Source organism: Emys orbicularis, chromosome 3 (assembly GCF_028017835.1).
Source record: "Emys orbicularis isolate rEmyOrb1 chromosome 3, rEmyOrb1.hap1, whole genome shotgun sequence".
Taxonomy (NCBI): domain Eukaryota; kingdom Metazoa; phylum Chordata; order Testudines; family Emydidae; genus Emys; species Emys orbicularis.
In genome coordinates, this window is record NC_088685.1 from 201,560,494 (window position 1) to 201,582,860 (window position 22,367).

Genomic DNA, 22,367 nt, shown 5'->3' on the forward strand with positions numbered 1-22,367 from the left:
GCTAAAAGCTGGAACGATTTTCCCCGATTTATATATATAAAAAGAGTCTGTCTACAATTTCTCGAAGTCACAAAATTGGTTCTTCCAGGCGATAGCAGAAAATCCGGGCGCAGAAGAGACTCACCGCTCCCTAAAAGAAATAAACAACAAAAAAACAACAACACAAAACAAGACCAACATCAGCAGCTCTTCGGAGCGGAATCGACAAGCCAGGTCGCTTCCAGGGCACAACACAAACAGTTGGGATTCGGAGTTTTATAGCCAGACCAGAGCGGCGCAGCTCAAGCGCTAAGAAATACAATTTTAAAAAAAAAAACCACAATTGCAAATAATCGAAAGCGTAGGGAAGTTGGAACTATTTTTCGTGCATTAAATGAAATCGTTTGGGGTGCACAGAGAGAGGCGCAAGCGCACAGCAGCGCGGTCTGAAAAGCCCCCTGCTCACTGCAAACGGGGATATATTTCTTTCAAATAAAAATCGAAAGTTTCACCCCTTTTCGTTGTCAGTTATTATTGTTTTAAAGTTTTTGCGCATGTAGAAAAGAGGGCGGGGGGCAATCAATATGGACGACCCCTCCCAAACGAAGGGGAATAAGAAAGTGCCAGAGTGGAGGGGGTGGGGGAGAAAGAGGGGAGTTTTTTAAGCAGCCACATTAACATACAATCGCCGTGGGGCTTGGAGGGGGGCACAATCCAAGTGATGGGGGGAGATAAAGCAATTATTTAAAAAGATAATTGGATTAGAAATCAAAACGAGATACCAAAAGGGGGACGTATAATTAATTTAAGAGCGAGCAGAAGGGGACATTTTAATTAGAAATGGCCAGTAGTTAAAAAACGAACCGATTTTTAGTCACTTTGAAATTCATATTCCAGGAGGTTCCTCCCGTAGGGGTGACGGAAACAAATTTACCGAAAGGCACAACGTGTGTGTGTGGGGGAGGGGGGGGGAGTTTTCACGGTCTCTCACTAGGGATTTTATTCTAAATAAATAAAACGAGAAATTGCCAGAGTTTCTTTCCTGCCATGTCTTGCTGGGTGCCATTACAGGGCGCTGAGAAGTGCAAACTCGGACACGTCGCCTCTCGTTTTCCTGAAAATTCAGTTTTTGTTTTGGGGTTTGTTTGGTTTTTTTGCTGTTCTCCAGCATTCCCCTGATGCAACGAATTTATCGCGGAGATCCCGGGAGCTGGAATGTATTTGTTTGTGTCTCGGAGCGAGGACTCCAGGTAAAATCCACAACCTTGATCCCGTCTCCAAACCCAGGAATCTCTCTCCGCTGTCCACAGATACCCAAGAACCCTCATTACCCCGCGAGAAAAATTAGACTAGACAAACCAAATAAATAAAATCCTAAATCCAGCAACAGATGGTGGCGGCTCTAATCACGATTAATCACTAGCTAGAAACTTTAATTGCGTTGAGGGCCATGTTGTCTCCAGCTGAGTTTCCTGTATTTACACCAGAATGATTAAAGGAGGGGGGGGTGTTTGTTTTCGCTGGTAAGACTATTTCCAAATTAAATTTGCATCCTCCAGGGGTGCTGGGACGATTTGTATCGTGGGGGTGCAGCGAGCCAGTGCACCAAAGTGTAAACTCTGTGTCGGATGGAAAGCACTTCAAGCAGAAGCGCACAGACAGACACCCCCCGCACCCCTCGCTCCAGCACCTCTGTCTTCCAGCTCCCAGGCTAACCTGTTGCACTGGACAGCTGGGAGCCCCTCTAGTTCTGTGTGGAAATTAAATACATCCGGTTGAGTTAGCAGCTTGGAATAAGCGAATGGCACAGATACGTTTACAGGAGGTTTCCAAAGAGGCCTATCTTTACTTTTCCGTATATTCTCTCTTTCCCGACAGGACCGGGTCCTCATTGCAAAGTGTCCTAACCCCTCAGGCCACGGGGTGTTGAACGAGGCCGATCTAGCCTCCCAGAGACCCCCTAACCGTAAGCACCCGCGCCTCTACATCCGAGGGAATTAAGACCACGCCATGTAAACGGAGGCGCCCCGGCACCAGAGAGAGAGATGGCTCGAAAGCGGATCCGTGGCTTGGAAATGGACCACTGAAGCCAGCACGTTAGTCCAGGCCAGGCCCACCCGGCACGAGAAGCCAGCGCTTTCCTCCGAGCAGATGCCGTCAGAGTGGCTCCTGGAAATGTATAGCGCTGAGCCTGGAGTGATCTGGCCCAGGCAGTCATTATGTAAGTTTGTTTGCCAGCCCTGCAGTGTCACCATCCCAGGGAGGGGTGAGGCGAGGCGCTGGAGGAGGCTACGAGCCGGGGGGTGGGGGCGCTCACCTTCAGCTAAAACAAAATCGACCAGCCCAAAACCCCAATACCCCCCCCCCCCCCCCAGTGCGGGGCTTCGCCACCGCCGCGCGGGACCCTGCCGGGCTGCCCCGGGCGCGCGGGCTCCGCCACTTTGCAGGGGAGTTGCAAAGTCTGGCGGGGAGAAGGGGGCAGCACTCAGCGCCTCGCCCAGGCTCCTCAACGGGCCAAGGGGCCGGCCCGGGCTCAGCCGCTGCCCACAGGGTCCCAGGCAGAGCAGAGGAGCCGGGGCGTCGCCACTGCCCCCCACCAGGTCCCGGGCGTGGCGCGCTCGGTGCAGCCCGTAGCGCCGGGGCAGAGCGAGCAGGAGCCGGGCGCCTCCGCCTCACCTGCCCAGCAGCTCCCCGTGCAATGCCCCAAAGGGGTCCCGGCTCGGCTCCCCGGCCAGCAGCGCCGGGACCCGGGGATCGCAGCTGGCTCCCCCCTGCCCGGCGCTGCCACTCGGGGAGGGGGCTGCTCCTTTGACTTTCTTGTGCAGCCGGCGCTAACTTCTGGCCGCGGCGAAGGGAGCTGGGGGGCAGGCGGGGGGGGGGGGGTCGCGGCGCGCGGAGCCCAGGGCAGCAGGGGGAGCCCGGGACTCAAGGAAGCGCGTTTACCTTGTGGCAGGAGCGGTCTCGCCCAGGCGCGTAGGTGATAGGAAATGTAGCCTGATGAAGATTGATCACCTTTCCACTGCCCTACCCTTGTATGTGAGCGCGAGGCGAGTGCGTAACCAGCCCCGGCGCCAATCCGCGGCCGCCCCGCGCCTGACTGACAGCCGCCTGGGCAATGGCAGCGCAGGATGCGGGTTACCTCTGCACGCCCCCCCCTCCTCCTCCCCAGCTCCCCACTCCACCCCAGCCCCGCCGCGCGCACCGGCTCCCCCAGGGCAGGCGGCTGCTGCCCCGCTCTGCCCACGGCCGCCAGCCGCTGGGGCGCCTCGTGCAGCCCTCCCGCGCCCAGCTCCCGTGCGCTGAGCCGCGCTCCGGGTCCGCTCCCTGCCCACGCCCCAGACAAAGCCCGTCCGAGTGCGGGGACAATCCCAAGTGAAGCCCGATGAGCTCCGCTGGCGACGGGCAGAGGCCCGAGGCCGGCCGGCCCCCGTTGCGCCCTGGCTGGCCCTGCGCCCAGGGCGAACTTTTGTACGTTTAATTGCTGCGTGTGCGCGTCGGGTTGCATTTGCGCGTGCAAGTGCCCCCTGAACCCAGACCTGCAGCGAGAAACCCCGAACTAAGTGTGTAAAGGGGCGAGATCTCCGTGCCTGGCCACTGACGATGGGGAGCGATTTCCTTCTAGTTTGGAGGAAGCTTTCCCAGTCCTCCCCGAGCTCGGCTTTTTCTCTGCAACCCCCACTCAGTCTCCTAAAGTTTGCACCTCCCGTTTTTCGTACGCTCTTGCCTGACACACTCGTTACATGTGCACAGAAATGTATATTCACGCCGACGGAATGGCTGGTCTTCCCCTGGCCAGGCGCTTAAAACCGTACCTCTCGTTCCCGTTTGTGTTTGGGTAGGACCTAGGCTCGGAGAAAAGAGGTTTGCAAATTGGCCTGGCCTAGGATGTTTTTTCGCTCCCCCCGTTTCTGAAACATTAAAATTGTCAGTTGCTGAAAATCGGTTAAAGCCTTTACTTGAAACGCGCCGATTGTTTTCACAAAACGAAGGAAGCGGCAGAAATGGCCATTGGTGACCAGCAACTTTGTCTTTTCTCTCCAAACTCTAGGCCACACAATTATCTATCCATATATAGGTTTAAGTTGCACCATCTCATAAATATTAACGAAGGGCCCTAATCCCCTCCTAAGAATTACTTTTTTTTTTTTTTTTTTTTTGTAGTTTACCAGGAGAATGTCTAATAACACAAAGGGGAAGCTGAAAAGGGGTAATAATAATAAAATGCAAAAAAAAAAAAAAAAAAATCAACTCGTTGCCAGCAAAATAAATTAAACGCGGCCGGGCATCAAAGTAAGTGTTTTTCACGAGACACTTTCCTTTGGCGTCCCAATAAAATACGGTAACAGAATATCATGGATGCACACTGTTTCCTTAACTGCTTCTCAAAGGATCCAGGAGATCTGCTTAGGACCTTTAATAAGGCTTTGGTGCGGGTCTTTTGTTGATCTCTCCAAATCAACTCCTTCTAATTGAAGTTGGAGCTGAAAGCGAGCTAATGTTCAAAGGAAGTGACCGCCGGCCCAACGAAATTACATTTTTTCGGGCGATGAGGGGACATCTAATCAAAGGAGGGGGGGGGGGGCGGACGAAAGAAAAGGAGGTTTACAAGATCTTTCTATAGTCCACAAAAGTCAGTGACACGGGCACTTCTCCGCGGAACAAAGGCGCCGCAGCCCATTCATAAAAAAAGTAAAGGGCTGACTGGGGCCACCCCTCCCCCGGGTCCCTACCTTTGCCATTGTCCGCCCAGGGGGCGAGCTGCGCTCAGGCACCTGAGCCTTTGTCCCAGAGCGGCAGACAATGAGTTTGGGGCCAGTTTTGAACAAGGAAGGGCTGATCTCCAACGCGCTTGCCCTGGCAGAAGGAGCCTCGCCAGACTCCAATCAAGCCCCTTGCCAGAAATACAATATTATTAGCTATATCCCTCCCCTCCCCCCCCCAAATCAGCTCCTGGTTATTCGTCCAGAGGGTTTCGTCATGCACAGGGGCAGGTGGAGGCGAAGCATTTGGGTGCTTGGCTCCATAGGAATGTCCGCCTGGCCCTCCCCAGCTCTCCGCGCCCCTGCTCAGCGCCACAGGATGGGATCCAGGCTCGGGAAGGGCGAAGGTATCAAGTAGCACTGGCCCCTTTTCGCGCGCGAGTGTAATCAGAGTGTTTGTCTAATCCTAAATTGCAGGCGAATTTTCTGAACGCGCAGCCCATAAAAGCCCTGGATTAAGGGCAGGCAGGGGGCACAAGGCAGAGCGCGAGCGAGAGAAAAGTTTGGCGCAACGCGGCGCGCTGAGGACCCGGGGCTGCCGCCTGGCGCGCACGTTGAGGTGCAGGAGAAGAAGGAGCTGCAGCCGCGGCGGAGGCGGAGGGGGGGAGCCAGGTTGCCCTGTCCTGCGAGGAGCCACCTCCAGGGACCGCGCTGGAAGGGCCTGGCCGTGCCCCCAAAGGGCCCCGCTCGGCACGGCGCGCCGGCGGAAGGCTCCTGGATTCTGCCCCCGACCCCAAGGCCCCCAGCTCGGACTCCCTTTGCTTGTGCTCAGGGGTAGCGCTAGCTTGTGCGCACAGGTAAGGTGCAGCAGGGCTCTGCCTCCCCGCAGCCCCTCTCGGGGCAAGGTGCGGGGCTGGCTGGGGCACGGGGAGGGGAGGGGGTATTTTTTTGGAGGGGGGTTTCCGTTCCTCGGTGCTGGGGCAGGTCACCGAGCTGGAGGGTTCCCGGTTCGCACGGCTGCAGCCGGGTCTCTGCACAGGTCAGACTGGAGGGGTTTGGCGGGGCGAGGCGCTGGCTGGGACAGGTTCCCTGAGCGGTTCCTGCGGGATCTGCCGGCAGAAATACCAAGTACCTCTCAAGCTATAGGGGTTAGGACAAGACATTGAATGTAGCGTCACCATTTTAAGACCCCCAAGCCCATAGCATCGAGCCTGGCTGGTGGGAACTGCATCTGGCTTTTCAGGAGGGGCTTCCTGATGGGCCGCTTTGCAGCTCAGGCCCTGCAGAGAGGCACTTAAAAAACCCAAATAGAAATACTTGGGGAGAGAAGCCCAACATTCACTTCCAGCGACGGCTTCTAGTTTAACCGAAAACAGGCCCGACGGACAATATTCCCCTCCTCCTCTTTCTGGGGAGAGTATGTCCCAACTCCCAAACCAGCAATTGCCAACACCGCCTCTAGCAGCCTGCATTGTATTGTGTTGGTTCTGTCCTCGGTGTCCAAGCATGTCACCCCCCACCCCCACCCCAGGCTTCATGCAGACCTCTGGGAAGTCCCAGCACCCCCCCTTCTCCACCTGAAACAACTCACCCCCAACCCGGGGGGGGGGGGGGGCTGAATAATCCATCCCTGGAGCTGCCTGGCTAGAAGTAGCCAGAGCCCTGCATTGCAGAGAACCTGCCCAGGGAAGCCAAACTGAGAAGCGATCAGCAAATTAATGGGAAAGTTTTAAAAGGCCAAAGAGGACGTCAGCTGTCAAAACTTATTTTCCCCTCTTTAATCACAGCAGCGAGGACATGGCTGGTGTCATTAGAACGGGCTCCTGCTCCCAACCCCACAGCCAAAGGGGCTGCGAGGGTAAACAGATGTTCGCTGCAAATGAACAAATTCTAATCTGACTCTTAGGACCCAATAAACCGCATTAACCTACATTAAAACAAAAAGGGCCCACTCGTCTCCGCCCAAATGAAGAGCGGCTTGGAAAGGCGGATGGCAGCAGGAGGAAAACAAAACCCCAAAAAGGGGAGGTGGTGGGGGGAATGTAGTCAAAGGGCGAGGGGGAGAGAGATCCTGGCCCGAATTTCAGCCCCTAATCGAAGGAGATAAGAGATTTAATTCATTTAGCATATGAACCAGCTCGGAAAGCGATTCCCATTCTGGGCAGATCCAAAGGCACAAGCCCAGAGACCTAGTATTTACACTAGCACTTATCATCATTTTAACCAGATTATTCACGATGTGGATTTTGTAACATATCGTGGATTCTCCCTGCGCTGGTCAGGAAAACGCACCAGCGCCGGCAGCCGCACGAGCAGCTCCTGAGTTGGGGAATCTCAGTCCTAGCCCCACTTGGCTGGATTTTGCAGCGATTGGATGGGGCAATTTTCAAATGGGGTCTCTGGCGACTCTTAACGAACAGCACTATTTCAGAGTCCGCTCCCACCAAGTGCAAGCGGAGCCACTGGGTCCCTTCCTAGAAACTTCGCAGTAACTTTTCCCCAGGCCTTGGCAGGCGCCGATTAGAGCTGCTGCATTCTTGTGTGCGCGATGGGGCTGTTCTTTTCCAACTGAAGCATGATTTATATTTTCTTGTAAAACGTCTCTGACACTCTGAAGCATAAACCTGCTGCATTATTATTTTCAGGTCTTCCGACTTGTCGAACAGACTTCCTTTTGTTAGGGGTCCCCTTGCAGAAGAGGGTTTGTTTGCTAATGGAATGAGCTGAGCAGGCGAATACAGGAATACGCCATGCCATGTAAAAAGTTGAACTTTTGGTCTGGCTTGGTTCTATCGCTATATATATATATATATATATATATTAAAACTGCAGCTCCCTGAATGTTAACAAAGGGCTTTGATCTGGCCCACTGAGCTGTAAAAGGCAAGCCACTGCAAAGGAATCGTTAGGTGAAGAAAATGATGCAATGTTCCTAGTTATGAAAATCTCTGACAAAGTAGCAGTGACCGATTTGCAAAATCTCAATGTGAACAGGAACAGCCTCCGAAAGAGAAATTGGAACCTCCTTGGACAAACATTGCTTATACCTGGGAAAGTTTAAAAATAAATATCATTTCCATTGCTTTTAAATTTCCCACCAAAATTCTATTTTTTGTGTCTGAAGGTGTATCTTTTGTATCTAGACTGTTCAGTTTCAGGTAGGACGCTGTTGCATTTGCAGATCATTTTTTACAAATTCATTTTAAAAATTAACTAACCTTTCCCCATCTCCCCCCCTCCTTCAAACAATCAGAGGTAATAAACTTTTCACACTGGGAAGAGAGGACAGCAGCAGTTAACGGTAAGAAAGATTCGGCTTTTATTGAAAATTTATATATGACTCAGTCTTGTAATAAATAAACAGTTGTCACAAAAATGAGAGCGATGTAAGCGGAGGGAACATGAATTGGGAGGGGGTTTGCACACAATGGCAGAACAGACTTTAATAGGTACAGAATAAATATGAACAGCGTCCTGGAGCCAATGCAGAGGTCCAACAAAATGGAGAAGGGAACAAAACTAGATGTAATAAATAATTATAAAAAATGGCGTAGCCTTTAATGACAAAATGTTTCTGTAAACTGATGCACTTCAACTAGCCCCATCTCACATCACAAGGCTCTTTTTCAAACCATATGTTAAAGAACTAGTCTCTGAGCGAATCAGACAGTCTTAATTTATATTATACATACAATAAAATGTAAAACGCTGCTGAAATAAACACTGGTAAATATAGCACATTTTAATAACTGGATTGAATCTGATCTAACTATAAAATTTAGATAGCATATTAAGTATTACATATGGCAGGACTAGATGAAACCATTCAGAATGATTTTTGTTTTCTATTTTCCCCTCTATAATTCTATGACAACAAAAACATATTTATTTCAAAATTCATTCCTCCTCCAGCTAAAGAAATCCAGACAGACATATTTTTTTCCTCTTAAACATTTCGGATATCACCACCACAACAATGTTTCTGTGCAAATGTATTGAACAGAATTTCAACATGATGACTAAGCTCACAAATAAATCATAATACAAAGCTAGTTTGGAATAATATTGCTTGAGTGGGAAAAAAAAAATAACAAATCCAGAAAACAATGCAGTATAGAGCTGGCCTAACAAAAGGGCAAAAGTTTTAATTTTTTTTGAACGATTGAATTGTAATATTGTTTTGTTCAGTCTTGGGGTCAGTATTTTAAAAATGTAAGAAAGGTCTGGACTACGAAATGTAACTGCATCTGCTCCAGGAAGGCCAGTCACTGAAGGACACATTTCTCTTCTTTCTTGGCCATCTTGCCTTTGTTTTGTTCAAGAGTTCTTTCCAAATGTTCATCTTCTTCTTCGGCCCTGAAAAACAAACCCCAGATACAATTATTGTCCATTTTCTATCTAAGGTAATGCAGTTCTTCTTTACCCCACCCAGCCTCTCTGCAGGCTAATTTGCCAAAGGATTTCGATATTGAGCACCACTCTAGAGTCAGATGTGATAGCACAATTCAGTTTGAGGATCGGGCTCTAGTGATGGTCTGATTTTCTTTAAAATGGATCATCGTTACCAACCCCCCGAGTTCATGTTTCATTCTTGATCACCAGAGAACATGCTGCCTTTGTTACTGAACTTTCCTCAAACTTTTACTGTCCGGACAATAGAGACAAAGCAAATCCAGTCACAGAAAAGTCAAAATGTCTCCAGAGGGTTTAAAAAATAACACGTCATACTTACTGTTTTTCTTGGGCATCCAAATCTCTGACCAGGGCATCACGTTTATTAACGAGAATAACAAGTTCATCCAGCAAAAGCTGCTCTCGCCTTTTCTGGGCTTCATTCTTTTGCCAATCTGAAAATAAAATACAAATACATGAAATAACAACAATAACTCCTCCTTCCCCCCCCCCCGAAATGTGTGGTTTAAAATCTTTTTGGTCTTAACTTCTGTATGATTTAAATAAATGGGTGCCAGATCTTTGGCCTTCGCAATAAAAAAAAAAGATTATTCCTTTCTGTGACCCGAAAGGGGTGTGGAACTTTAAGCAGGGATCACATTTCACATTTGTGTGAATTTGTGTAAATCAAAAATATCAAGTTATTGAAGATCTGCATTTGACTTCATGCATTATTTTGTAAATCATTGCCATAAATGTATACATGTCTACATAAATAACTAATGTCTATACTAGATTTGGCGATATTATTCCAAGATGCCTAATTTCTAAATCTCTCACAGAACTTTTAACGGAGGCCTGGACAGACTGGAATCAGTTTATAAATAGCAATTTAAAAAAAACAGAAACAAATGGAATAATCTGTATTTTCTTTTTTTTTTTCCATTTATTGTTTGGTTTTATCTTATTCTAGAGATCTTTCTAGCTCTGGCCTTGTTTTCTGTGAATATATTGGGTGGAGGGAGGGGCACATTTGTTTCTGAAACTGGCAAAATTCACAGAACCAAAAAATATGATAAGAACTTTTCCTAATCTAGAATTTAACTCCATCTCTGCACAAATAGCTTATTCTTTGCTAATTTCTTGCTTGGTATATCTTAGCAGTTGGAAGTATCTCACACTGGGCACCATATGCTTCACAATAACTTTAAAAGTAGGTGTCAGTTAATTAGCATTTTTCTCTGAAGTAAAAATACATTTGGTAGACAATATTACATAGCACCCCTCTCCATAGCAATGTAACCAGTCTGACTGTTTGCATGATGGCTAAATCCAAGGCTCTTTGCTAAATAACAATTACAGATCTGATTTTGAAATTATTTTGTTGCACAAGATTGGATAATGTCTAATCGCTCTCCCATTGCACTAATCTTGCGCATGCTTACAGCCAGGAGTCGTCCAAAGGAACATTTTTGACCCCATATGCTTCCCTTGCATGGTCTCTGTCCCTCTTTTAACAGAACCGTATCTGCATTTCATAAAAAGAAGGCAAATTTAAGATTGGAGCATGCCTGAAGTCCAAGCCAACTGCTCTCTAGCCAGACTGTAAGGGCTTGTAGCTGTCAATCAAACCACCAGTCTACCCCGCCTCCCTCATTAGGAAAGTAAACAATGAAAAGAAGGAGAACTAGATGATGTGGGAGATAGCAGAACAAATGAGGACCAGGAGGGAAACAGGACACCAGCTTAAAAATGTCCATAACCACCGACTCAAGCAGTGTCCTCCCCTCTGTGCACTTTCCAAAAAACAGAGGAAAGAGAGTGTGCAATCCTTTTGGATTTCTCTCTTCTCTCTCTATTGCCCTGGGCAATCATGTTAAAACTCACATGGCTGGTGCTTATTCAGATAAACCTAACAATGCACACCAATGGTTACCATGTGAATCTTCACAAACCACACAAGAATGTGCTGGTTCAAATCCCCCTGACCCCCCTCCAAAGCAAAATTTATTCAAGACAGCAAACTGCTCAGAAGCTTTATGAAAGCGAGTGGTGCTAGAGGGAATTCAGTCTTGTATTTACAAATTAAAAATTAGATGCATCATCATGCAATAAAGGTTAGAACAGCAGCAAAAAGCCAAGAATGTGTAACCACTTTTATCATTCTCTGTGGACATGTATCCATAAAACCAACATAGGTGTACGTGCATATACTGACATGCACACACAGAAAATACAAACAGACACGTGTATATATACATTCAACATAAGCAAAGGTACACAATAGTGTTTCATAAATGGGCAAGAACTTGATATAGTGACATTATGTCCCCTTCCAACACATTGACATGGCAGGAGGCCTGTAGACAGTTCTCATTGCTTATTTTTAAATGGGCTGTTTCTTATCACTCATACTTATGGAAGCTAATTTTCCAGGTGGTAACCAAATCAATTTGTCTTGTAATTTATCGTCCTCACCTTCAGCCCAGCCCAAACATGGTGCCCCCAAAAGCTGCCTTTTAGTTGCTAATGTAGAACATACACTTTTGATTTCCATTGATATTTGCCCTTTCCTAGTTTGGCATGTTTCAGGACGGGCTGCTTCAGTTCAACTTGTTAAAAAATCCCGTCTTCTACAGAACAGGCTCTTTGTGAAATCACATGGTATTACATGTAAAAATTAAGTGCCAGCTTAAGTGATTTCAACTCACTGAAACAAACCAGACTCACAAGTATATGTCATACCACGTCAGTGATCGGACTAGAAACAAGGAAAAAAAGACACGTCGTTCAGAATTTCCTGCCTGTTCACATGCCCTCCAAACCTTGTCCAACTTCTAGCATAACTTCTCTGTGCTTCTGACTACAATCTTGCTGATCTCAAGGTATCTCTAATATTTTGACACCTGAAGTTCCAGATAAATTAAGGAAGGATCTGAAAAGCAGCAGTTCTACATGGGTATGAGCTATCTAATATTTTGCAGATTTGTCTTAGTTGGCAGTTTCAGTTTTTTAAAACATTCTTATTTTTCTGAATGTTAGAAGCAATTTTCTGTAACATCTTATGTGTGCAGACAGAAGCCAAAATATTTTAGAATTATATTAGAACTGGAGGTTTGGTATGAACTACTTTTTCCTCTGTAACATGCCTACTTATTGATATTGATATAGTAGACACAGCTCACAGCGGTGTGTGGTAAATAATGTCTTATGGGACACTCATACCTAGAATGACACGGATTTTTGTTGTCATTACAGTAGATAGTAGTGCTGTTTGTGAAGATGCCATGCAAAGATTCATTAGCACAAGTACACAATTGCTTTGTTGAGTTAGCTTAATTAACTTGTATACATTTCTTAAGAAAGGAGAAAAACTTAATTTCCCTCTTAGAAGTGAAGACAAATAAATAGCAGTTTGTTAGGAAGGGAGGCGTTTTTTGACAGAGTATTTGGTCAATATTTATTTTATATAATATTAAACTAGGAGCTTGTTTTATACAGCAAAATATCCGACCGAACATACCTCCCCCGGCTTTCAGAGAGAACACAGACATCAATATATTTAAAAAACACCTGTTATATATAGTTACCAGCACTGACTACAGCTTTGGGAAACTACAATATAGACTGTGATTAATGTGAAGATTCCAGAATAATACTGTTATAAAAGCTACACTCTGGATAAAAATAGGATTAAGCTCTGATGCTGTATATGAGCTAAAAGTGTTGAAAGCCAAAAACCCCATGCAGTCTCTTGCAATGTGCAGTTTCAAATTACGTAGTTTGTTAAATTCAGAATGAAATCCAAATGTTTTCAAGTATTCATCTACATGGACTTTATATTGTCTTCGTTTTAGTTGCTTAAACTGATAATTACTTTGAGAAAACAGGCAGACTATTCCAATAGAAACACTGTAATAGAAATGGTCTAAAGTTCTTCTAGTAAAACCTTCAACCTTGCCACTATAATAAATAAGCCTAGCACTTTGATGAAAATTAACACTAGTTTTGTAAAGAGCACATTGGGGGATTGCAGTCAAGTCTTATCTTTAGTTCCAGTCAACTAGCAATTCTGAAAGAGTTTGCATCATCATCAGAGCAGGCCATTTGATAGGATTCTACTGCGGAACCTAATCAATCTATGGAATACTGTGGCTGTGCTGTGTAACAAAGCTAAAATAGATTTACAAATGGGGTTTTAGGGGATAAGCTCCTCCACAGGATTACATATTGATTTTAAATATAAAAAGCTTATCATATAAACCATAACTACAAAAATAGTGAACCTATGCATAAATCCTTTTAGAAGAGCACCCACTTCAAACTATAAGCCAAGAATAAATCAAGATGTACAAAATCCTAAAGAAGATCCATTTCTTGGGCAGAAAATGAACACACTACCCCAAGGTGTGCAAAAATGAACTTATCTTTTCCAAGGAGGCATTAAATCTGGGGGGAAAAAGGGAAGGTAACTGAAGTGTGTTTAAGTCTAAGGTATCCTGCTACTCAGCTATGGATGCAGAAAAATCCAAGCTCTGAAAGGCGTACCTTGTTTACATGAGACAAACACATGCAGTGTGTTCTCATTTGCCCATGCTAAAACAAACCAAGTAAGGGATATTTCCTTCAGCGTATTATGATTCTTTAGAACTATTTCAGGCCCTTCTTGGGATGAGCATTTTCAGCAGCAAATTCACTTGTAACGATATGAATAGCTTGTTGCTATAAGCAGCCAGTACTTTACTCTCCCTTTCTTATCTCTGCTGCTAAATGGGGGGAAAAAAAGTATTCCTCTTTTTACCACTGTTGGCCATTCATGTGTTCTGTGTGAAGTGCTTTTAACACTCCAAAAGGCTATTCAACTGCATATGCATCCATTTTAACAGTTGGCTAAGAGGACACTGTCTCCACATCACTGAACACTATAACGGTCAGCACCTCTAAACTACAGTACTGCCCACACACTGCTCAGACTAGCAGGGCAGGCCGATGGCCAATAAACTGCCTTTATCTACAATCAGCAGGCTGCTACCTTTTGCAAGTCTCTTTTTTCTCTGTCATCAACTAGCTAAGTAAATTGTTTGATAGATTTTTAAACAGCAGAGTCACGGGTGGAAGAGTTAGAGCAATTCACCAAAACAGTAATTATCACCTCTCAAAGACTTGTTTTTTAAAGTACCAGTATGAATCAGAACATTGCTACTAACAATCACTTTAAATAAACAAACACACAAACAGAAACCACCCTGCTATTTTTTCATGTCCATATGTTTTGGAGTGGGAATATCTGTACACATATGTTAGATTTGTCCTTTCACATCTTTTACATGGCACCAACTGTTCATTAGCCTCTCTGATACGTACTGCCTTACACTCCTCATTTAGCCTATTTACATTTCTAATTTCTTCTACAGTCAACCTTACTACACATATCTGTTTTGTGTTATTTTTAAAATATCTTAATTAATATTTGAAATCAAGCATAAATCAGACATGAAAAGCTTGAAAGCACCGACACATACACCCAGAGTCAATTTTTCAAAACTATATTTCAGCATCTTGTAACATACTTCTAGCCTTAATCATCATTTTATCTGGATAGCTCCTTCTTTAAAAAGTTCCTAAGAGAACAATAATCTTAATACAATTCAAAAGTTTAAAACATAACAAGAGTAGTGTAAACAAACATTGTTTTTCTTGGAAAAATCCTGTATATAGTATCATTATTACCGTAACAAGTAGATCTTATCTTTCTGATGTCTGGCACCTTTTGCTATTTTTAATTTTATTTTATCAAGGCATGTGTGTGATTTGTCATATTTTGTAAGGTATTCAAAGATCTTAGGTCTGAAGTCCCCACGATAAAAATAATTAAGGGACATTACTGTACAAGTTATGCCCAATACTTATTTTTTTTTGTTAAAAAGAATTTTAATCTGTTTTAAATATTTAATTTCTAATTAACTGTTACCTCAGTGTAAAGCTCAGGTTTTAGTCAAGCATATGGTGAACTGAATCTTACCCAAGAATATAGTAACAGACTGATAGATATGAAAAAGCTACCTGACAATCCATGTCTTTCTCCTACAAACTTATGCTTCCAGTGAAGTCTCCAAACTAATTAGAATTGATTTATTATGGATCAGGTACCTTATCAGGTGAAGAAAGAAATTACCATGGACAGTCAAAGGGCTAAGAGGTCAATATAGAATAGCAAAATCAATTTGCATTGATTAGACAAAAGGTCCATTTTACAGAGCCCAAAGGATTAACTTTTAAGCAAACATCTTTGAACTACAAGACAGCATTTGTGACTGAGAGGTATAAGTAGAGCAGCATTATAAAACACTTAAGATATTTAAATAACAATATAATGTAAGCAATAGTTTAAGCTATCTGGATATTTATTTTTATTATGAATCCTCTTTAGGATTACCGTACAATTCATTTAAAAGCATTATGGAAAGTATGAAATTGTTTCATTTATCCCCATGTCAATCTTTCCATGAGTTTTCATTCAGGTAAGGTGACTAGACTCTAGAGAGCTACAGAGAATGAAGAAAATATTATGCAATGGATTGCACTAACCCTGGCGTTGTGTGTGAGGAAATATTTACTTGACACGTGTATAATATGTTATCATGAAGACTGAAGAGATTTTTTTTCCCCAATGGAAATATTGCTATAAAAATATTTAAAATGTAGAAATAAGGAATCTCATGTATGTGAAAAATCCCTTTATGATAAGCAACATCACTGTATCAAAACTAAGATTACTTTGCTGTAACAAAAACAATAAATAAAATGTAAAAATACATTGTGCTTTTCCCCCCCCTCGATGCTTTTTCAAATATATTTTAGTAAGACCTGTTTCTGATCTTGCTTTCTGAATCCAATGCTTAAAACAATTTCTTTGCATATAATTTATGGATATGAGTAAAGACCTACAGTATCTATTGTACACTATAATTTTGAATTATGTGATAGCTGACTCCATTCTCAGGTGGGCCTTCTTATTGGTCTTCCTGTTAAGTAAATTTCATTTGTTAATATTGCTTACCTTCGATAGCAAGCATTGCTCTTAACTCTCGGTTCAGCAGTTCGTACCGCCTTTCTAGGTCATGTTCTTTTTCCCTAGGCAAGTTGCAAAAGTTCATCAATATGTTAATTACTAAATCATTAAACACTTAAAAGAACCTTTAACTTACATTGATTTTAGGACTCATAACTGACTTTTCTCTTCAACTTTAAGCTACTCCAAACAAATGATACACAAACTTAAAACCGTCCTCAGGTAGAATATTCAGTAATGATGCTTTTTTCATTTTCTGTAACATCTGTTTTTCTGGATTTAGTTTAACCCTCTTGTACTATTGTACATAATTAATAAATATTCATCCTTGGAGCAGCTGTTGTGGTATGTCCTAAGTATAACATATTCTCTCCTAACTAAAGAACAAATTCCAGATTCAAACAATTCACCAAGATAGTATGAACACAAAGTATTATCCCATGTAAATTCTGACCTAACGAATACAGAAAATTAGACACAGGATTAGAAAGCTTAATATTTTGAGGTGGAATCTTCTTTCAAGTTCAGACATGGAAAGAAATTCGTGAACATACAACTCATTTCACTATATTACAAAGGAAAATTGCATACATCTACACTAGGTGGCATACTAAAAGAAAATCATCAGTAAACTGAGAAAAACTAAACAAGAAATGATGACCTCAACAGGCCAAATGCCAGTCTAATAATGAATGGTATTTATGCTTTCTCTCATCCTCTGTGCTCCTAATAACTGTGCCAATCCTGCCCATTTCTGAAAAAGGTTTACATGTCTTTATTACACAAATCTTGCTCTGCATTGTCTGTGATAACATTGTTTCACCTGAGGTTCACTAATATGCTTTCCCCCCCACACTTCAACATTGCTAAACTAGTGAATGATCTAATATTTCTAACTAGAGCAAATATCAACTTTAATGTAAAGTTTTCACTGAAAATAAACTTTGTATGTTATATTTGAAGTACAAGTCAATTCATATTTCCAGGAAGTAATTTTATTCTACTGTTTTTGCCTTTGAACATATAAATGCACTTGCTATTTCATATTTTTTCACAGCTCGCACTAATCTTGTATCATTGCCTGCTTTGCATTTTCATGTCTGAAATATGAGAAAAACAAACGACTTGACATGTACACAAATCACACATCCTTTGCATCTTTGAGGAAACATTCTGAAGTCTAATGGAAATAAAGCAAAAAGGTTTAGCATCTATATTCTAAGTGAACAGACTGATAAACCAAGCTCTTGGAACAAGCTCAGCCATCCATACTTACAGAAGAGAAAGCTGATTCATTCTTCTTATTAAGGCATTTTTCTTATTAACCAACATGAACCATTCCTGCATCATAGCTTCTTCTTCTTCTGTGTACCTTCCTATAACATAAGCACATTTGTTATTTATGAGACTTTTCACAAGCTGGACAACAAACTTTAGTATCAATTTTTGGAACACGAGATCTCTCATGTTAATGAGCATTAAACGGTAATTTTTCAAATGTTAACAATAACATAAGATTAGACTTCAAGACCGGCAGCCTAATACTGTGGAACTATCACAAGTCAATCTTTTAAAGCTGATATTCTTCAACGTATATATTTTAGTGCCTCTTAACGTACTCACAGGTCATATTAGCACTAAGTACATTTGGAAGAAAAAGTGTTCTACCGTTAAACTTCCACAGAGATAATACAATCATAAAAGAGGTGGACAAACAAAACAAAATATGACGATGGGTGAAATTTAACTCCATCCACAAAAACCCAGAGTATTCAGGCTCCATGTGGGTGGAATGCCCAGAGTACTCGGGAGGTGAAATCCCGTCCACAGCCTTTGGCCAATGTGCTGGGCTGCAGCCCAGCCTCCCTACCCTTGAGGCGGCTATTCCAGATAACGGACATAGCTTCTCCTCACCAGGGCCCTGATTCAGTCCTCACTGAAGTCAAAGGGAATCTCTCCATTGATTTTAACAGGAGTTGAATTGGGACTCAGTTGCCTAGGGTATTGGAGTCATGACATCTGCACATATATACATATCCTCCATTTGTGGCAAGTGCTTAGCTCCTGTCTTTCTCAAAATTAAGCGGAAGGAGAGACAAGTCTTTATAGACATGTTACCAGTATGTAAATCTAATTAATTTTAACCCTAAAAAATGCATAATTTGGGAAGAAGCTTTGCCCAGTGGCTACAGTAAAAGAATAAAGTCAGGAATTTGGGGGTCTTTTTCCCAGCTCTGCCATTGATTCACTCTGTGACCGTGGGCCTGTATCTCACAGTTTCCCATTTTTAATATGAGGATAACACCTAACTCATATGAATGTTGAGGATTAATTCATTATGTTTGTAAAGTGCTTTAAAATCTCTGAGGAAAGATGCTATAGATAAGGGGAAGGTATCATTATATTAATGTCCAGTAATGGGGCACTAGTTGAGGAGAAGAAGCTTGCTTACATAAGAAGCTGCTAATGTACCAAAAAACGTGGTGAGCTTTTGCTCTAAGAGGAAACCCTCAATTTCTAGATGTTAACATTTGCACCACAGCTGATTCTTCAGCATCACTGCCTGTCTTACAAACATTCCCAAATAATATGCAAATGCATGAAGCCACATCTGTGCAAGGAGTTGCCCTTTTCCCATGGCTATTCCCCTGCTGCATCGAAAGGAAGGCCAGCTGCCTCCAGGGCACTGTTTGCCTTTTCCCCATGCAGCCCAATGGATCTGGAATCCACACAGGGAGAAGAATGGACAAATCAGGGACCGAGCTGATGGGGACACACATTGGTGCCCTATGGCTCCATGTTGTTTAGACAGCAAAGGTAATACAGACTGGGCTCTATTATCTTTTTCTCTGGGTACCTCCCTGTGACTTAAAGTAGTTCCTTGTTAATGCTGCTCCACTGGAGTCATGCTGATAGGGTCCAGGCTTTGCAGGGGGAGGAAGGGCATGACAGAGCTAGTGCTTCTGCAGGCATGTTCCTTACCTCCCACGGATCCCTATGGTGGGATGGCCCAGCAGTTTTTTCTTAGCAGAGAGGAGAAGTGCCAGTCCGTGGGAACAAAAGGGGAGTAACTTTGTCTTGTAGAGATTTCCTCCCTCAAAACTTCCTCTCCTGGGTTTTTCTGCAGGGTAGCATGACGCCATGGCTGTACTGCATTTACAATACTGTTTTATGGCTCAGAATTCCCTCCAAAGAGTTTTGAGACAATTTGGATGTTTTTCATAACAAATTAGAGATCAGAGGAATTGTTGCATTGGCCCAGCTAGTGGGGGTTCCTGTTGCAAGACTGCACTCAGTATTCTAGAAGAAGACAACCTTCCCCTGAACTGCACTGAGTCAGCTGACTTTCTTTTCATGGGGGGCAGGAGAATGGGGGATTACTTTCTTATCCCTACAAACAATCAATTTGTGTGCACCAGCATGAGATTTGATTCCCCCTTTATCATGCAGGTAAAAAAATTCTCATAACTAATTACACAGATGACAATATTTAATTGATTAATTCATTGTTTATAAAGGACTCTGGGATCTTTGGATAAAAGATGCTATTACAAATACATTACACCACAATAGCATTCTAATGGATGAGTCTGCAAACCATTTTCAACAAACAGAAAATGGGGACATAGAAACATTCACTTCACCAATTTAGACCACCCGAGGATTGGGCCCTTAGTTTCTATCATAACAAACATTCTAGGGTGAGATCATAATTTAAGATGCTGCTTCTTTGTACTAATGTGGATTTTCTCCTTCTAAAAGTACAATGAAGTGAGCTACAGCATCTATTCAAATAAATCTATGGAAAAGCTGTATTTGTCAATTCGGAGCCTAAAAAAAGAGGTTGCACATCTTCAATATTTTTATGCTTACATTTCAGTGTATGAAGTATTCACAGAATAGGGTTTTTTTTTTTTTTTTAAAGTGAGTCAACAAAGTCTTTACTGTTTTACAGTATTTTTAATCTATCTTTTAGGGCCGCTGTTTTTGTATTCATTTTGGACCATGTGATGCCCTGACACTGGTCATGTGATATCGGCTGCGATAGGCACAAATCCCAGGGCAGCAACAAAAGAAGAAAGAGTAAAAAGAAAAAGCTGAGAAAAAGCTTGCAATTTGGAAAAAGGCCAATTGTACCCCAGTGAAGGTCTTTTTGATCAGTGAAATGACACATGTGTGCAATATTAATAGCAGTAGATTGTGATATCTTATTTTTTTGACCAAGGGCTTTTAAATTCTTGTACATACAACTTAAATAGATACTTCATATACGAGCAAGGTAAGATACATGACAACATAAATAATTTTAAAATTGCTACTCTCAAGCAACATAGTACTATTAGCTAGTTTACTCAATTTAGCACTATTTTCTTCAATGGAGAGTGCATATAAAACACTTTCAATGAAGAAGATTGAATGCTGATACAGCAGTGATATTTGAAAGTTAAATTGATACTTACTATTTCTAAATAAAAACAAAAACAGGGATTTTCCTTATCCACAACTAATTTCACACTTCCACTTAGTAAAACTGTTCAACTGCTATGTGTTTATTTTCCAAGTTTAAATGATTATTGAAATCATTCAAGTACAAATGTTTAAAAATTCAAAATGTGAAAATATCCGCTTTGCTCTCTGGAGAAACAATACAACACAGATTATTTAAATGAAGTGAAAAACATGTTCGAGAACAAATCGATACTGTGTGTGCAAACCCCTTATCTGAGCCAGTACAAGATGATGGAAATCTATAAATAGCCCACAGATCTTCAACTTAAAATTGTTTTATTTTCTATAATACATGCATTACACCATTGTTTTAATTTTTTTTAAGAAAAAAAATCCAAACCCTTTTAATGCTAGTAAGTTGGACCATTACAAATTAATCCTGACTTTAATAACTGGTTAAAGACCCCTTCAGCTTTATAAGTAACAAAAAATATTAAAGCCTGTGATCACAGCGAGCTTTTCTCATTTCTCCTCTAACCATTTGTTATTTAATCCAATACTAGTAATCCAATTTGTCCATCAGACTTTTAAAGGGCAGAATGCAACTTCCCCAGCTTAGACACTTTTCAAAGTACAATATATTTTTCAAATGAATGCTGGATGTTTCATTTTTTCCCCCAACTGTTCCTAGCTCTAATGTATGAGGAAAAAAAGAACAAGATGAACATTGTTCATACTGATTAAGTAAGAGCTCATTAAAGAGCTGTCAGTGCCGTACTTTGAATATGCATGAAGCATATAATCAGATCTAGTACCGTCACTAGAGGAGAATACGGTAAGTACAAAGGATTGATTTAATTACTTAGAGTGGGCTGTGGTGGTAAAGCAGTCTTGTTAGCGCAAAAAGAAAAGGAGGTTGTATTCTGGCACAGTTAAGAGAAAAAGGCAGTTTTAGCTTCTGCCACAATACCTAATCTCAGGATAAAGCACTCTACGTTGTAGCTTAAAATGAAGACTGTCAGTATTCTAAAAAGCCCAGAATTCATCTTATTTTGTTTAACCTCACCTGGTTAACTATCTAGCAGAATGTATTATTTGTAACACATAATTATGGCTATACCTTTTTATCCTATAGATACAATAATGACTCCTGGAAAAAAGTCTTATTTTAAGATTCTTTAGTGCTGCAAGCATCACATACATTCAAAATGCAGAGTAAGTGATGGAAAGATGCAACAAGAAAAGCTAACATAACAGTTTTGTAATGCCATATTTTATTAGTGGACAATCTGTGATGAGAATTTTTGGTAATGTTTTTCTAGTTTCTTTATTTTTTAAATCAAATTCCTGCTTTATTTCCCCCTAGGAATCAAGGCAAATTCTCTCACATCACCATATTCTTTCATTGTCTGGCTTGAGTGGTGAAGGATACATGTTCTATTCTTCTCTTCACTTGACATCTACCAGATCCCTCCTCAGTGATTAGGAATGATCACGATACCAAGGTTGGAACAGTGAAGGCCCGAATTCTCCCCTCAGAAACATACAGGCAATTCCCATTGACTTAAGTTTTGGCTCTCCAGTGCACTGTAATATCTCCTGAATGAGACTGAATAAAGGCCGTAGCAAAAAGTTCAATGATTTTGTCCAATAAGCCAGGTTTTGATGACCCTCTCTTCCCTGCCGCCTTTCCCCCAACCTCCCCCCCAGAATGGCTCACATCTTTTGGTTAATCTCATGCACCAAATTATTATTTGAATTGCTGCTATTTAATA

The 22,367-nt window shown here is 42.4% G+C and overlaps 1 protein-coding gene across 1 annotated transcript in view; it reads right to left on the bottom strand.

Moving 5' to 3' along the window:
• Positions 1-8,944: 8,944 nt before the first annotated feature.
• Positions 8,945-22,367, bottom strand: part of EHBP1 (EH domain binding protein 1) — a 331,567-nt gene continuing 318,144 nt past the window's right edge. The window contains exons 22-25 of the mRNA XM_065400845.1: positions 17,420-17,519; positions 16,132-16,205; positions 9,412-9,526; positions 8,945-9,035 (exon numbers count right to left, since the gene is read on the bottom strand). Coding sequence (XP_065256917.1) covers positions 8,945-9,035; positions 9,412-9,526; positions 16,132-16,205; positions 17,420-17,519 — 380 coding nt within the window. The remainder of the gene's footprint in view (positions 9,036-9,411; positions 9,527-16,131; positions 16,206-17,419; positions 17,520-22,367) is intronic.